At 39.8% G+C, this 17,519-nt stretch overlaps 2 protein-coding genes across 2 annotated transcripts; both read right to left on the bottom strand.

Moving 5' to 3' along the window:
* si:ch211-12e13.12 lies at window positions 1-6,734 on the bottom strand. The gene is made up of 2 exons (XM_036144635.1): window positions 6,558-6,734; window positions 1-2,025 (listed from the first exon to the last, which is right to left on the bottom strand). The coding sequence occupies exon 2, from the start codon at window positions 2,005-2,007 to the stop codon at window positions 1,345-1,347; it is 663 nt and encodes a 220-aa protein (XP_036000528.1). The 5' UTR covers window positions 2,008-2,025; window positions 6,558-6,734; the 3' UTR covers window positions 1-1,344.
* A 5,585-nt stretch (window positions 6,735-12,319) lies between these two features.
* Window positions 12,320-16,450, bottom strand: si:ch211-12e13.1. Its single transcript, XM_012880735.3, has 5 exons — window positions 16,028-16,450; window positions 15,777-15,940; window positions 13,660-13,896; window positions 13,306-13,512; window positions 12,320-13,221 (listed from the first exon to the last, which is right to left on the bottom strand). Exons 1-5 carry the CDS (start codon window positions 16,267-16,269, stop codon window positions 13,025-13,027), a joined length of 1,047 nt encoding a protein of 348 aa, XP_012736189.2. The 5' UTR covers window positions 16,270-16,450; the 3' UTR covers window positions 12,320-13,024.
* Between the last annotated feature and the right edge of the window lie 1,069 nt (window positions 16,451-17,519).

Below are 17,519 nucleotides of genomic sequence, written 5' to 3'. Positions count from 1 at the left end.
AAAAGTGTAGAAAGTTTTATTTATTTGATTTTTAGCACCCATTTGTTTATGACTTTCTGTGCAGTTTTCACAAAATCTTCACTACGATCACATCTTATAAAACCACGCATTTGGTTTGGTATAAAAAATATTTTCACAAAGTTTGGAGGAGTATTTGCTCACCTCTAGACTGGTCTTCTTAAACTTAGATTCTGTCAACGGAAATCCAAACCAAACCATCTTCAAAGAGGCATGCAGCAGGATTTTACAATCTACTCATCTCTGATCTTGAATTCGGTACAAAACGCTTTCCGGCAGAATCACGAGAGTCTGCAGTGATGGTCAGCTGGTCAACCATAGGGTCAAATGTGCAAAACTTCAAAAAGAAAGTACAACTTTCTTCAAAGAAATTATAAATAAATGATATTCTGCAGGGGAGGTGAATTTTGAAAAGAAAAGTATCTCAAATAGCCTATTGTGTCAGTTTAACTATTATGAACAAATGCACCAAAGAAAGGTTAACATGATCTTGAAGCAATAAAGGAAATAAACCAATAGGATGATCCTGCTGACAACATTTTTTCTCTTTAGAATGGCAGATTTTTTTTTTTTTTTATAGGTGGGAGTTAAAGTTTTTCATGCAAACTAAAGCTTTACAAAGAATGAAATGTATACATTATATGTGAAAAATCAACACTGCAAATCACCCAACCCACTACCACAAAGCATAGCGGTGGCAGCATCATGCAATAGCGACACTTTCTTTTTGTTATCTGTATACAAGACTGGAGACAAACCTGGAGGATCACCTCCTTACATGGCAACAATCTAACACATTCAGCTAGGGCTATATATGGTTTAAATCAAAACCTATTCCTGTGTCTGAATGGCCTAGTCAAAGCCTAAACCTGAATTCATTTGAGATTCTGTCACAAGACTTCAAAACGGATGTTCACAAAGATCTCCATTCAGTCTCTCTGGGTTTGAGCAATTTTGCAAGGAACTTTGGCTTGCAGCTGAAACTGCAGTGAAAAGGGAAACGTTTGGGATGGATGTGGGGAGGGTGTTAGCCATGTGGTTTTGATGGGCATGTGATAGTCGTAGGGTGTTTAACTGAATCAACATCAACGGTGTGGTTGTCTCTTTGTGACGTTGAGAGGGCAGGGGAATACACATAATATATATAATATCAGTCATCAACACGAACAGCAGTGTTAATATCGGATATTGCTATGGGCCCAATTTTCATATCAGGGCATCCCTAGTTGGAATGTAAGAAATCCTGAAAGGTTTAACAAGTATGAAAACTTTTGCGAGGATCTGTATGTAAATAACCTAAGTTAGGTTTCAGAACCTCCTGAACAGTCATAGTAAGGTGCAGGAACAGCAGGTTTTCTTTCCCTGCACTGCCTCGGCCCTCGCACCTTCCTCCCTACACTCTGACAGCGATCCAGTGGAGGTGGACAGGAGCCTCCCACACACCAGCTCAGCGGCCTTCCCATCCCTGACTGAGAAGTCTGTCACTGTTTTCTCTCTCAGTGACATGTCCCCATCTTCGTCGTCGTCTATCAACACAAGCTCCTTCAGGTAAATCCTCCCCACGCCCTGCTGCGGGCTGTGGTTCTCCACCGGCTCCTCCAGAGTGTAGCCGTCCACAAAGGTGAAAGTGGAGGACTCTGTCAGGGACTCATGCGGCTCTGTGGAGTTGTCCTCTGGCCCTGAATACACTTGACTGCTTGAATCTAAGATCAGCATAGAGGTTCTGTGAAATGTCTGCTCTCCCATGCCGAATGTTTGCTCCTTCCCGGATTCAGGGATGAGATCTGGAGCAGATGAAACCTTGTATGTTGCGTCGTCTCGCCTGCTGAGCTGGTCTCTGTGTGTGTGAGAGTTGCTTTCCAGAGCATGGCCATTCCTGGGGTACATTTTAACGCCCATGTTGTGGCGGTCATGACAGACCTGCACACTGCTGCTCCCTGGTGGAGGAGAGAGGGAGGTGCTGGCGGTGTTGTCTCCTCGCCTCTTCATGTATTTCTCCTGGTCACCCTGAGACAAAATACAAAGATGGAGAATAAAGTGAAAAACCTGCCCAACATCACTTTCATTTAATGTTCATTGACTCGCTTTCTACAGAATGTGGAGAAGTTGCGCTTCAAAGTCTGGGGTGGTGGCTCTTCTCTGGTGAGGTTCAGATACCTGCTTTGGGTTTGGGGATAAACTATTTCCTGATTGAGCTTCTGGTTCTTAGGGTACGGTCCCTGATCCTCTGCATCCAAACAGCTTCATTTTACATGTGAGACAGGAATACCGACCATGCTAAGACTTGCCATGTCTGGCAGTAAGCAGACCTTTGATATGATGACGGTGGTGTTTTTAGGATTGCAAGCTTCTCCCTTCTTATTGGGAATGGAACAATGGGCATTATGGGCAAGTACCTCAATAGTTTCATCAGATAATAGCCTAGTCACCTCCCATCTTGACTACTATAAGTCTTTCTTCTATGGTCTCCCAAACAATCTCTCCATAACCTACAAATGGTTCAGAACTCTGCTGCCCGTATCATCGCCCAAACTCCCTCTTTCTACCATATGGTCGCCATTCCCCAACAGCTACATTGAATAAAACTAAGATCCAGTCTAAATTACTCATTACCTTCAAGGCCATCCACAGTCTTGGCCTTCCTTACCTGTCCCACCTCCTCCTTGTTCGTAACTCAAACCTTTTTAAATCGGCATATTCTCTGTAATGTTTCTCATTTAGGTCAAGTTGCTGGTGTTGTTGGTTTATCGTGTCTTTGCTTGTGGTTTTATCTGGTCTTTTACAGTGTCCTCGAGCGTTATCCATTATGATTTTTTTTAATAATATTAATAATACATTTTATTTAAAAGCGCCTTTCATATTTGTCATATTTTAAAAGTGATGCACTTCAGCTTAAGTTGCATCGCCGTATCAAATTGTGCTTAAGGCTCCATTCAGCTATAAACCAGACATATTTGAACCAAAACTAGGAAACTCAGAGTAGTTGTAAAAGTCAACGCTCGGTTGATCCTAAGCGTTCCTAGGTCTCAAACATAATACAGATGCATTTAATGTTTACTACGTTTTAAAATAATCTAAAGACAGTCTAAAACAGCACATGACATACTATGCTGAGTTTTTATATTGAAAAGATAAAAAACAAAGAAAATATTTGGGGACCAGAAGTATCAGCGAGTAAAAGAATGCCCCACCCCCCACCCCACCCCAGGTCTTTCAAAGCAGCGGGCACTGCTGAATAAATTCAGTACCTGGTTTATAATCGTGATCTGTGAGCGCCTCTGTTAATACAAATATTTGGTAGACTGCTGCTATAAGAAGTCTGTGAATCAAAAGAAAATGTACTGGGTAGTCCAGGCTGTATGCTTCATTAATAGATTTTTTTATGTACAATTAAGGCTTGTCTAGAAAGGTTGGATTGATAATGTCTTTTCTCTTCAGTTAAACAGTAAACTCTGGCTAAAACCATAAGGCATCTGGAGGCATAAAAACTCGTCACACAAGCCCATCGCAGAGCTACTTACCCATAATGCACAGGGACATGTGTCATTAAAGCCATACACAGGACCAGTTCCAACATCTAATAGCAGCTGTCAAGCATGGTGGTGGAGGGGTGATGATCATTTTGCAGTCACTCGGTCAACCATGAACTCCTCTGCATACCAGAGTGTTCCAGATTGTCCAAATACATTAAACATCCTATTAGAGCAACAATTTATCATGTATTTCTCTCAGAGAGGCTTCAGGAGTGCTCAGTCCGAAAACAATGATTTTAATTTAACCATATTTTTTTATGATTCCATTCTCCATTTTCCATATTTACCAAGAAATACTGCAGTTATTTAGATGTGTAGCCGCTGTTTACACTTGTCCAATGGTACTGCAGACAATCTAACATGTACTATTTTTTCCTTTTTTGCCATGTTTTAATCAGATTATTCTCAGCACATTTCTGCTCTTTTCCACAACTGGTAATACATTTCACTGACACAGTAACTGGAGCAGATATATGTAAATGCAGAGGACTTGTTTAATAAAGCAGAGCGAGAGAACAAGCTGTCATTTGGGACGGGACTCTCTGAATGAAGAAATGAAGCCGGCACTCCTGATAGAAGCAGAAAATAACTTGCATTCCCTGAGGATTAACTCTTTGAAGGCAGACTGATGATCTGCCCAGATGTGACCAAACCAAGAAGAGGGATTGTTTCATGTCTTGAAAACATACTCTTCCTGGTACCTCTTCAGAAACAGTTCATCTGAAGTGAGGAATGCATCACTCTGCAGGGTGGGGATGTGAGGTTAGGGCTCATCATGCTGAGGCCTACAGATGCTGGCACATTTGTTGGCTCTCAGGAATGATCTAGATCTTTTATTACAGCTCTGGAATCTCACACTGAACAAATGAGAGAAATCCAACCCTTCAATACTGTTCACTGGAGAAAATAACCCCTGTTAGGTAATAGGGACTTTTACTAAATTATCGGTGTCACCATCATCGATACCCCAACATTCAGTACTTTGTACCCCCCAATAAAATGTACCCTTCCCAAAGCTGAAGCCTAGAAAGGAAGAAACCTTTCACCATTCCTCAGCAGACTCTACCTGCTGAGGAGGCTGAGATCTTATGGAGAGCAAGGTGTGCTCCTGAAGACCTTCTTTGACTCTGTGGTGGCATCAGCCATCTTCTTTGGTGTGATTTGTTGGAGCAGCAGCTTATCTGTGGCTGAGAGGAAACAGCTGGATAAACTCATCAGGAGGGCCAGCTCTGTCCTGGGATGCCCCCTGGACCCAGTGCAGGTGGTGGGAGACAGATGGACTCTAAGGAAAATCACTGATGGACAATGTCTCCAACCCCATGCATGGAGTAGCTGCAGAGCCGGAGAGCTCTTTTAGCGACAGACTGCTGCATCCCAGATGCTCTAAGGAGCGTTTCCGCAGGTTGTTTCTCCCAGCTGCTGTCAGACTTTACAATCTCTGCTGCTCATAACAGACTCAATAACTCTTTACATCATGCTGATGGTTGCACAGCTCTGATCTGATCATTAACCATTTACACTGTCCCCAGATGCTGAGATAACTTGCACACACATTAGCTACTTCAGGATGCTGCTGCACCATAATGCACATAGCATGTTGTAGTATTGTGAATGTAAAGAGGATACAGTCTTTTCCATTTGTGATATTAACATTTATTTACTCTGGAATTTTCTTTTTATCTTCTACTCTTAGTGTTCATTTAGAGCTAATTATAGATTAGACTAGTTTTTTATTATTAATTGCTAATAATTGTGTGTAACTGTGTGTGTATGCCACTGTTACACCTGAATTGCCCCATCGCGGGACAATAAAGGAATTCTTATCCTATTTCTGGATAGACAACCCATGTTTTAGATCCTGCAGAAAGACCCGGCAACGACCCATCTTCACTGCACTGGCAGATACCAGATTTTTTATGTTGCAACTTTCTGTATTTCATGATACCTAGCACTTAATGATAGAAACAATAGAATTTAGCAAACTCCTCGTTTTTACGTCCTTGATGGTTGTATACACATTTTCTTTTTCTGGCATCAATTCCATCAGCCTCTTAGAATGAAGACGGTGTCTAATAGTTGCTATGGAGACGTTACGATGCCACTCTTTACCACATTTCCTTGAAACTGAGCTTTTCTAAAATGATTGTGCCCGCTGGGAGTGGTAAGCAATTTTTTTTGTTATTGAGAAACAGAAATTGTGGTTTGCCATTTAAAATGTCATACTTTGAACAAGCTACTGTAAATAAGTAAAATATGATATAAAATGTTTCAGTGAAATTAATTTAAAGGTAAGTACCAATAATTGTGGCAATATTAATTGTGTTAAAAACAAATAGGACATTTCTTAGCATACGATTTTTCCCTACTAAATGTACTCAAATTAAAGGTTTGATTAAAAAAAATCTTAGTATTGAATTATGATATTCAAAGAACAAAATTGGCTGCAGAAATCTCTATAGATAGATAGATAGATAGATAGATAGATAGATAGATAGATAGATAGATAGATAGATAGATAGATAGATAGATAGATAGATAGATAGATATAAAGGAAGTGAATTTTGGTTGCCTTAAGTTGAATATTGTGGGAAGTAATACATCTTCATGATAAGGAGGGTTTCCAGTTTCTGGCTATATAAGCTTAATGTTCTACACTTTTTACAACAGCTTAACAAAATGCCTGCCTTACACTTGACTGATTTGTATGCATGACAGAATTGGGACTCTATAAATGAATAATAACAATATGCATGGAAACATGAGTCACGTGAGGTTCAGCTACCGAGCAAAAACAGACAAAAGATAGGACTTAAAACGCCTGCTTAGTATTCCTGCTTCATTTCCAAATGGCAGGGAACTGTTTTGTCTCAGCAGGGAGGGAAAATGTGTTTCCCTCAAGTGTGTAGATTTCCCTTACACACCAAGCCAGCAAGCATACACATAACAGCCCAGAATTAGTTTCAAGCTGAGAAAAAGGACTAAATCAACTTTAAATAATGTCTGTACCTGAAGCCGTCAGAACTGAACCCCTCCCATGGAAGAGCCGAGCTGAGCTGTGGGGTACGCTTCCCTCTGATCCTCCACACCGTCGGTGAAATGGACCGCTCATCTGAGCAGAGGTCTGGAAACAAAGACTCCTCACACACCGTCCTCTTAGAAACTACAACCGCTCAGTGTTCAGGGAGGCACTCAGGGAACAAACCACACCCTTACATCCAACTCCCAAACATGATTGGAGACATTATGTGTGAGATCACATTCAAACAGAACTTTATTCTGTGTTATACGATTAGAACAGAACGCTGTAATAAAATATACATTTTAAACAGAATGAGTGGAGAAACACCAGTGAGAGACCTCCTTTAATGAAGAAATATTAGATTTTACATGGTCACTTCAATAAATCTGGACATTATGGATGGCTAACTTACTTAATTTACATGATTCAGGTTTTCATGTGAAGTTTATTAGAAATATAAGGACATATTTCAGTTGTTTATCTTGTTAACCTTGATGACTTATAGCTGATAAAAGCGTAAAACTCAGCTTCTTGAAAAATTTGTATATTTTATACAAAAGTAAAAAAAAGATTTTTTAACAAAGAAATGTGGACCTACTGAAACGTATGTCCATGTTGTTTATTTTTATTTATTTTTACAGTATATGCATCCAGTGGTTGACCGGTGCTCTATTTGCATTAAATACTGCATCAACACGTTGTGGTATGGAGGTGGTCAGCCTGTGGCTTTGCTGATCGGCCAGGTTGTGTTAAAAGCAACCTTCAACACTCTGTCTCGTTGGCTCTGTTGTGTCTCTGGTTTTCATTTTGACATTTCTCCATAGAATCTCTATAAGGTTTAAATCAGGAGCGTTTGCTGGCCAGTCAAGCAGTGACATGACGGTCATCACCGCAGCCATTGGTTCCTTTGGCAGTGTGAGGAGATGCCAGGTCCTGCCAGGTCCTGTTGGAAAACAGCATCTCCATAAAGCTTTGCAGCAGCAGGAAGCATAAAGACAGGACTTCCTGGTACACGGCTGTGCAGACTGTGGTCACAGTGGACCAACACCAGAAGATGACCTGACTCCCAAATCATCCCTGACTGTGGAAACTTGGCACTACACCTCAAACAGCTGAGATTCCTTCCCGCCCCACTTTTCCTCCAGACAGGAACCTAAATTCCTTTTAAATTGAATTCAAACTTTACTTTCAGCTAAAATCAGGAAAGTCTTCTCCTGTTTTAGAAGCTTCTGGTGCCGTCTCTGGTCAATGAGTAGCTTAGCAGAAGGAAAGAGAAGCTCCATATCCTGGATATGGCTCTTAAAGCTCTGACTCCAGCTGCAGTCCACACCTGCTGAACCTCCCCCAAACTGTTCAATGAGCTTTTTTGCCACATTTCTTTAAGGCTGCAGTTATCCCTGCTGCTGCCTATGCACACCTTTTCCCTTCCATTCAACACGTCACGACCCAGTTGTATGTAATGTTTTAAGTTTTGGAGAAACTGAATTGAGTGTTCATTAATAATAATAATAATAATAATAATAATAATAATAATAATAATAATAATAATAAATATTTATAACGCACTTTACATTTCAAATAAAATCTCAAAGTGCTACAATAGGGGGTTTAAAAACATTAAAGTATAATAAAAACAAAAACACAATTAACTGTAAGATATGATTAAAATTAACAGAAATATATCCCTCTGTGTGTAACAAATCTATACAAGACTGTCTCAGAAAATTAAAATATTGTGATAAAGTTCTTTATTTTCTGTAATGCAATTAAAAAACATGAAATGTCATACATTCTGGATTCATTACAAATCAACTGAAATATCGCAAGCCTTTTATTGTTTTAATATCGCTGATTATGGCTTACAGCTTAAGAAACCCAAATATCCTATCTCAAAATATTAGAATATCGTGAAAAAGTATACTAGTAGGCTATTTAACAAATCACTTGAATCGTCTAATTAACTCGAAACACAGCAGGGTTTCCTGCGCCTTGAAAAACACTCAGCTTGGTTCAGTAAACTAAATCACAAGTATGGTAGTGGTTAAGAGACGACATAAGATTCTCACAGTAACTGGTGTACTGAGCATGGCATTACTGTCCTTGATTGGCCTGCCAATTCCCCTGACCTGAACCCCATAGAGAATTTGTGGGGTATTGTGAAGAAGAAGCTGAAAGACACCAGAGCCAACAATGCAAATGAGCTAAAGGCCGCTATTGAAGCATCCTGGGCATCCATAACACCTCAGCAATGCCACAGGCTGATTGCCTCCATGCCACGCCGCATTGATGCAGTAATCTGTGCAAAAGGATTCCCAACCAAGTACTGAGTGCATTAATGGACATTTTGAAATGTTTGATTTTGTTTTGCTGTTATAATTTTTTTATTTTACTTGGTCTGAGGAAATATTCTAATATTTTGAGATAGGATTTTTGAGTTTTCTTCAGCTGTACGCCATAATCAGCGATATTAAAACAATAAAAGGCTTGCGATATTTCAGTTGATTTGTAATGAATCCAGAATGTATGACATTGCATTACAGAATCACAATATTCTAATTTTCTGAGACAGTCCTGTATATGAGTTTCACTTTTTAAAATGAAATACAGACATAAATACCATTTTTGGCTGACACAGTTAATTATAAAACCAATGCCAACATACATGGTTCATGGACTATATTTAAAAGTGGCAATATCTGCCTTAACGCACTGAAATCTTACTGAGAAGTAAGACCATCGTTAATCAGTCGAACCAACATGGTTAATGCAAGCTAATGTTAGCTTTATTTCAAAGAACCTGCATAACCCAGAGAAAACCTAACAAGATTTTCAGGGCCAAATTAAACAGTATGACAGGCTGGCAGTCGCCCTGTCACTGTAACGCTATCCTGATAATGGGATTGGCAGTAGTGTTCAACCAGAAGACTAGAATTGTAAGGAGGTTATGTAAGGGATAATACTGATGAGGTGTCCATTATCAGAAATGAATGGACGACACGGAGGCGCTTCCATGAAGTCCATTCATTTCTGATAATGGACACCTCGTCGAGTATTATCCCCCTTATACCATGGTCCCTTATGAAAGACAGCCATATTAAATCTAATGTTTATTCACAGTTAAAAGTCTACGTTTTTCACAAGAGAACTATTTAATATCTGTCGTGACGCGTTGCCAAGGTAACCAGCTCTGGCCACAGAACCAAGTACAATTTCACCCGTCAACTGTGTTGCTGTTTGAGCCAGCACAATAATTTAGATCAGTCACACTACTTGACCTGAACTTCTTTTATAGGTGTCCTATATCACTTTTTAATGGACACCCAGCAGCAAATTAGAATCGAGTATTCACCCAGACCATGGTATAATACTATTTAATGATCTAATGATCCTTTCACCCAAACCCTACTAATGACGAATAAAGTCCATCTTTGAAAAATGCCTGAAATCAGGAAGTGGCATTCTAACCAGTTCACTGTGTTGCTTCAGCCAAGGTAAAAGCCCTGACTTCCTTCCCTTTCTGCTCGAAACAATCTCTCCTTGTTTTAACTAAATTGTTGCAGCCGTGCAGCCATGCATGAAAAGCCCTCCTCTCAGTGCCATGCAATGAAGGTTTTTATATGAATAATCCAAGAAGACCAACTCTCAGAAACATGACGGCTGCAAACGGGAATACTGGAGTGCTGAAATATTGAAAAGTATTCACTTACTGTGGGGATGATGTGCTTTAACCTAATATGGTCAGCTGGTACACTTTGTATAGACAAAGTGTTCAGTAGGTCTACAAAATGTCCAGCTAAACACCGTAACCAGAATCTGAGTGGCTGCAGGAAATTCAGCCACTTGCTAAGAGGAAGATATAATTCACCAAACAGATTCCCATTTCTTATTAAATAAATAAAATTAATATAATTTTGGTGATATATTATCCTGCCTGCCAAGAACAATAGGAAATCAACACAGATTTTTTTCACAGCAGATATTTTAAAACTAGGAAAAGATGGTATGATGATCACTGAAGTCCATGCAACAATTCCTGATCCAAGCTTTTCTGTATTTGCTTTACTTCCACCTAGGAATATATTGAGATTTTATAAATATCAAGATTTTTTTAAAAAGAGATTACACTATATTTTTTATATTGAGATGGTCTATGTTGCGTTAGAATTACATTTTCATGTTGTCCAGTAGGTTATTTTTCTGCTGTTTGTCGAAAAATGTGCCTGTGAGATAAAGCTTTGATTCAGGGTAGTGTTGCACCGATACCGATACCAGTATCGGCCGGGGCGCCGATACCGCGTTAAAATGGTGGTATCGGTATCGGCGAGTACCAACAAATAGGTCACAGATACCATTCTGATGTTTGTATGTCACTTGAACGCAGCCTTCTCTCTCCCGACACTCACTAGTTCTACTGGATTCACTTTGTATTAGTATTTTTCCTGCTTTAATAAGGTAGCAGCTTGACAAAGCCATGATGGCAATTATTTTACATCCAAGTAGTATGCAGTTCTTCATATATACACACACACATAAATTTCAAAGTAATGGTATCTGTATCGGCCGATACTGCACAGCCAGGTATCGGGTATCGGTATCGGGGCCAAAAAATGGCATCGGCGCAACATTAATTCAGGGATAACTTTTTATGATTACTTTGTGAAAAGAAAAACATATTGTGACAAATATCAGCATTCAGCCTAAAAATATGGAGATATTATTACTGGTCCAAATCACCCTGCCCTACTTTCACCAGTCCTTTATCTGGCAGGAGCACATCCAAATCCATGCTGTTTTCACTCCTCTATCAGGTTAATGTGGAAAATTGCCTTCTTTTACCACAGCATGCAATTTCAAATTTGAAACTTTTTTTTTTTGAAAGAAAATCATATTCTTTGGATTCTCGAGGGTAAACCCTGCTCTCAAATTTCAAATGACCCTCAACTACTCCTAAGTTATTTAATGCACAGTGATTGTAAAAATGATTATACGCCTTTAGCGTTTTCGCCCTTGTCACAATAGATCAAATGCTCTAAAACTAACACTGACGTTGCCCTGAATAAGCCATGCCCACTGCAAAACATGGTGGAGGCAGCATCATGCTGTGGAGATGCACTTCCTCAGCAAGGACAGCAAGGCTGTTTAGACTTGATGAGAAGAAGGAAGCTAACTCCTGAGTAATCCTGGAAGAAAATGTGAGAGGCTGCAAAGGACTTTAGGCCGGGCTGAAGCTTCGCCTTCTAGTGGTATGAGGACCCTAAACACAGCCAGAGCTTCACTGGAATGGTTAAGAGCAGTGGACTCAAACGCCACAAAAGCTAAGCGAGCCTCTAAAACCCAATTACTAGTTTTTACACTATTTACTACAACAAATATGTTTAGATAAATAAATAAGAGAAATAAAACTACTTTAGAAGCTTATTAAATAAAGGAAAACGTTTGATTCTTACATACACTGCTAAAAGGGAACTGAAAGTAAGTACATTTTTCTTGAAATGATTTTATTGGTCCTTGATTTGAACAGGTAAGTTTAAATCATCTCCCAGTGGAAATAGATTTTTGCACTTAAAATAAGACCAACTCATCTCCATCATCTAATTTCAAGTGCAGATTTCTAATGATCTTATTTAGGGGTCCAAATACACATTCCATTGGCAGATAACCTTTTTTCACCTGCTAAGTTTGAAGACAAATGCACAAATTTGAAGAAGATATTATCTACTTTTAGTTCCCTTTCTGGAGTGTAAGAGAATTAATAAATTTTCTTTAATGCAACATTAATTTTTTGTTCATAGAAACGACACCAAAAACACATGTAATATCAACCAGAAGACCAACCAGAAAAAAAATTTACCCTACAAATAATATTCCTTACATTATTGGTGTAAAAGAAACAGCATTCATTTATTATCTATAGATTTTAAAACATTGCTCAATCCTAATCATATTTGGCAAAAGTTATTAAGAGCCACAGTGGGGGGACTGAAGAACCACTTGTGGTTCCTGAGCCACAGGTTGCAGACCCCCGGCCTAGTCAAAGAAAACCAGAAAATATGTGCTTGAAAATCTTTGTTTAGAGATTGTCTCCACATCATCTGCCTGTAACTGACAACAAAAATACAGTCTGGATGCGCAAACCTGCTCGAGACAAGCTTAAAAAACAGTCTCATCTATAAACGAAGGGAAATGTGACACTATAACAGAATATGTGAAAAAGGACCAGACTGAGCTGGCATGGCCCGATAAACCTGATTGAAACGCTGTAATGGGACCTCAAGAGCTGAACAGTGCAAGAGTCTGTAAGCTTCAAAGAATTTGAAGAATTTAAAGAAAGGAGGCTCAAAGGTCCTACACAACCATGTGAAAATACAAAGTCTTGAACCAACCTAATACATTAAAATGTAAGCTTTCCACAGTGTCTGGACAGATCCATAGAAATATTGATCATCTAGAGAAATCAAGCCCTAGAAATCAGTCCCACCATGTGAGCGGCGCTTTGTCCTTGCAGCTGCACCTGGAAACTCAGGTCTTTATCAGCGGACTGACCCAACTTTCTGCTGGTCTCCCAGAACCTGATGGTCATTTTTCCCGACGCAGGCTGAGTCTCCTTAAAGTGGGCTGTGACGCTGACGGGAGCTGTGATGGTTTCAACGCCTGGAGGCACAACAGAGGTGTGACACAGCAACTCGGCTGCCAGCAGATTCCTGTCGTACGAGCGCTAATCGGCTGCTTTCCTACCTTTGTGCTTCTCTATTTCAGCCAAGCAGACCGACAGCATCCAGAAAGCCGCCACTGTCGGAGACTTTAGGCCGCAGAACATGGCAGGCAGAGAGAGGAGGCGATGAGGGGAGTAGTCAGTGAAGGGCCACGCACACTGCAGGCCAGTAGTCCTGGGAACTCTGACCTCCACCTGCTTGATATTTGCTTCATCATCTGGTTGCTCCTCTGGGACAATAAAATCCATACGTGTTAAGGAGGGGTAAGTACAGACTAGCCAAGTCCTCACACAGCACAGTTCAGTTTTTGCGTCTCAGTGTAAGGTGGTCATAAAATGTTCTGAGGAGAAATCACCATAGCAGTGATCACACTTGCCTTTGTTCCTCAGTACGTCTCTGCTGGCTTTGTGGACCCTGTTTTTGGACAGCAGTGTAAGGACGCTCTCCCACACAGGACATCCGGATCGGGACGTGGCAGACAAACAGACGTCCACCTCCACCCCTGCATCCGTCTGCTGATATCCTTGGACTGCGACCTGCAGCATGAACGGACCCTTCTTCAGCTCATCGATTGGCTGAAGGGTTTTCAAAGTCTGTCGCACACGCACTAAACCTAAAAACAGAAAGTCGCAGTCGGTGAAATCCTGCCACCGGTGACATTGGGTCTGCTGGAAATCAGCAAGGCTCAATTAACAGTTCCTTGCAAAGGTATTCACTCTCCTTTTCATCAGGATACAACCTCAGAATTCAGTCTACTAGCATTTTAACATGGTAGCCCAACACAGAATATTGCATAATTTTAAGCTGAATTGAAAATAATGTATGGTTCCATTTTCTTAAACATAAAAATCTGAAGTGTTGTGAATATTTGTATTTAGGTCCCTTTAGTGTGTTTACTTTAAAAAGTCGCCTAAAAGTGCTTAAAAGTCATAGCCTACAACTTTTTCATCAAAACGATACATTTTCCAGGAATAACACATCCTCAGAATGTCTAGAGTGGTGCAGAATAAAAGTATTCATATTACTGAAAAATATATAGTATATAAATAATTGTTTTATAAATTTAGAAGGGTTCAATATACACAATTTAATTCTGGTTACGACTCCAACGTTGACATGAAAGGATTCTGCACCAATAGGAATAATAGGCTGAAGTCACGTGAGACAGAGCTCTGTTGTTGGCAGATCTTAGTCGCTCTGTGATAGCACTGGCAAACAGTACAACTGCAGGTTAGTACATGGGTGGGCAATCACAATTGCGGCAACCTCTGGCCTGGAGGAGTTAAACTTGTGATCTTACTGACCAGAACATCTTTCCCACATGTAGGACATGGTGGCGGCAGCAAAATGCTGTGGGGATGCTTTTCTTCAGCAGGGACAGGAAGGCTGTTCAGAGGTCATGCAAAAAGAGGGGGAGCTAAATACTGACATATGATAACTTGTCACTGCGATTACAGCTGCAAGTCCTTCCCAACAATTTGTGGACTAGGTTATGTACATTTTGTATTATTTTCGTTAGATTCCTTCCATGTGTTTCCCTTTAGTTTCTATTTATTGCACTTCTCTCAGCTCACCGTCTTCATTGTTCTCTGCTCTCCTCCTGATTATTTCACCTGTCTCCACCTCCTCTTTCTGTGTTTAAGCTCCCTGGTTTTCATTTCTCAGTGCTAATTTCTTCTGTTTGATTTTCTGCTCCCTGATGCTCCACCCCCCAGACTAAGACACACTGAGACAGAAGAGCTGGTCTAATGTTGAAATTAAATTCAAGTAGACTTTACTTATAAGACTTAATTTTATTTATGGGTATCATTTATAGATGTTAAATACAAATGCACCTCACACCCTTTTAAAAACTTTGATTACTTTTTATTTTTTCATTTTATTTGTAAAAACATCCAACTCAGAGATATGTACGGAAGAGGATTAGGGCCATTCAAAAAATACAAATAAAAGTCTATTACATTTTTCTCAGAATTCTGAGGAAAAAAAAGTCAGAATTAAAAAGACTTTTTTTTGTAATGGCCCTAATCCTCTTCCGCAGTTATGCACTACCTTGTCTGTCAAAAATCTCAATAAAAACCATGGTGTTTTTGGTTTTAAAGTGGTAACCATTGAACTTTAAAAGGTTCAATGGTTACCTTAATACTGGTGCAAGGAGCTGGCTGCCATTAATCATCTAGTCCAGGGATCTGCCACCTTTACGAGCCATTTTTACCTCAGTCCAGCTGAATAAGACTCGTTTAGAGCTTCAGATGTTGACATTTGGAAAAAAGAGAACTTATAATTTTTTTGATAAATAGCTACTTTGGGAAATTTGTTGTAATTTTTAAAGGACCATCGTTTTATTTATATTTCTAATTTAAAATAAAGAAAAATTAAAAAAATCATTCAGCATTCTTAGCCAAAGTTTTATACGAGCCATTGTGGAAGGTCCAGATCTTTTCCAGCTCTGATCTATTCTGTCAAGACATGCTGAAGTTTTTATTCTCGTACCTGTTGGGCAGAGCCTAAAGTCGGGGTCAGTTAACAACATGAGCACAAGTCTGGAGCCGAGAACCTCCGGGAAACACAGCGGGATGTCTCTGTAATCAGTGTCCGGGTAGTCCCAACCATATCCCGCTGCGCCGCAGAATCTCCTCAGCAAGGAAGCATCCAACCTTAAGAACGGCACAGATACACCAACCTAAAAACCAGAACGCCTTGCAGCTTGGCTTTCATTGAACTTGCATGGTCCCACTGCTCACCTGCAGTTAATGGCCGCAATAACAGCAGGTGCTCCAGCGGCGCGCGCTGCGTACAGGTGACCTGTCCTCCTCGTGACCGCTCTGCTCAGGTATTTGATGTAAAGGTACACAAAACTTGGAAGTTTGTCGCTATTCAGCGCAGTTTTATGTAGCAGCTTGTGATGACGGTACACGTATAAGTAGCCTAAATACACACAACACACAGAGAGCGACGCAACAATGACGCTCTGCGTAATGCCCATGTCGTTCAGGATTTATTTATGTCTCACACGGCGTTGCAAACTCCTAAGCAAGCAAAGTAGCTATTTTCTGTGACCAAATTCTGGGACTGCTGCGCTGTATCTTTTTTTATGCTCTGCAAAACTCTCCGTTTACTCCATAACTTCTGTAACAAGGTACATGCGCACATCCTACCACAACTACGGAAGCCTGTTGGTACGTCACTGCAGCTGTGTCCAAGAGACGGGCATGGCTGCAGCCTGGACGCTCAGTCTTGAAATTCAAGGACTACAGGAAGATAATAGCAAGGCTAATGATAGTAGAAAAGTACAAATAATAGAGGAATGGAAAACAGCGCAATAACGTAGCTAAATCAGTAATTTAGATACTATTGCGTGAATTTCTCCACTATGAGATCAATAAAGTCTATTTTATCTTAGCTAACAGATTTAAAGAATTTCAAGGCTTTCAGTCTGTACAGCTTTGAGGTAAAACGAGGTCTGAATAGTTTCTGCATATATTTATAACAGTTCAGTCAAAAACAGTGTAAATAAAGACTTCTTGGCAGAATGAATCATTCTAATAATGATTCATTACATAAAATAAAAAATACTCTTTTCAGAGGTGCAGATATTGTAGAATCCAAACAGTACATCTGTATTCAACAGTTACCAAAAATATAAATCTAGACATAACAGTTTTTCCAGAAGGTCAAAGGAGCATCTCCAGAACAAGCGAACTGTTGTCTCGTTGTCCAAAGTACATAAAGAGCAGCTTTAGGTCCAGACAGGCTGGGTTTTGCCAGGTAACAGTGATGGAGAAGTTTGAAGCACACATCCCGAGGTTTGTTTGTGATAAAGTATTTAGAGGATAAAACCCATACCTTAGTTCATTTAATATCGTTCTGTGCTTTTTAATGTTGTTCTGAACATGTACTTGTAATTTTTAGTATGTTGTTGGGTTAATGTGGTTTGTACTTCAAGGCCACCATGCACTACAGCACAACTAGTTTAAAACATATTTAATGCCTAAATGTCCAGAAAGTCAGGTTCTGTGTACCCTTCATAATTTTCCACTAAGAAATTACTTTAACTGAATATTCGTTGTATTCATCCTTGTATTTTATTATTTAACCTTTATTTAACCAGGTAAAAGGTTTTGTTTGAATATTTTTACACTGTACTACTTTTCATTGCATACCTGTGTATATTGCTTATTTTTCCTGGAATTTATCACAAATTACATTATATGTCAATTAGATTTCAATTGAAGT

The sequence above is a fragment of the Fundulus heteroclitus genome, chromosome 12 (genome assembly GCF_011125445.2).
Source record: "Fundulus heteroclitus isolate FHET01 chromosome 12, MU-UCD_Fhet_4.1, whole genome shotgun sequence".
Classification (NCBI taxonomy): Eukaryota; Metazoa; Chordata; class Actinopteri; order Cyprinodontiformes; family Fundulidae; genus Fundulus; species Fundulus heteroclitus.
The sequence above is the reverse complement of the archived record's forward strand: the minus strand, read 5'-3'. Positions and strand labels throughout refer to the sequence as shown.

Bases quoted from the DNA above. Each gene is read 5' to 3' on its own strand.
- si:ch211-12e13.12 (XM_036144635.1), bottom strand. From the start codon at position 2,007: ATGAAGAGGCGAGGAGACAACACCGCCAGCACCTCCCTCTCTCCTCCA.
- si:ch211-12e13.1 (XM_012880735.3), bottom strand. From the start codon at position 16,269: ATGGGCATTACGCAGAGCGTCATTGTTGCGTCGCTCTCTGTGTGTTGT. The intron at 13,513-13,659 runs GCAAGTGTGATC...TTATTGTCCCAG, and splicing joins AGACGTACTGAGGAACAAAG to AGGAGCAACCAGATGATGAA. The intron at 13,222-13,305 runs GTAGGAAAGCAG...TTGTGCCTCCAG, and splicing joins TGAAATAGAGAAGCACAAAG to GCGTTGAAACCATCACAGCT.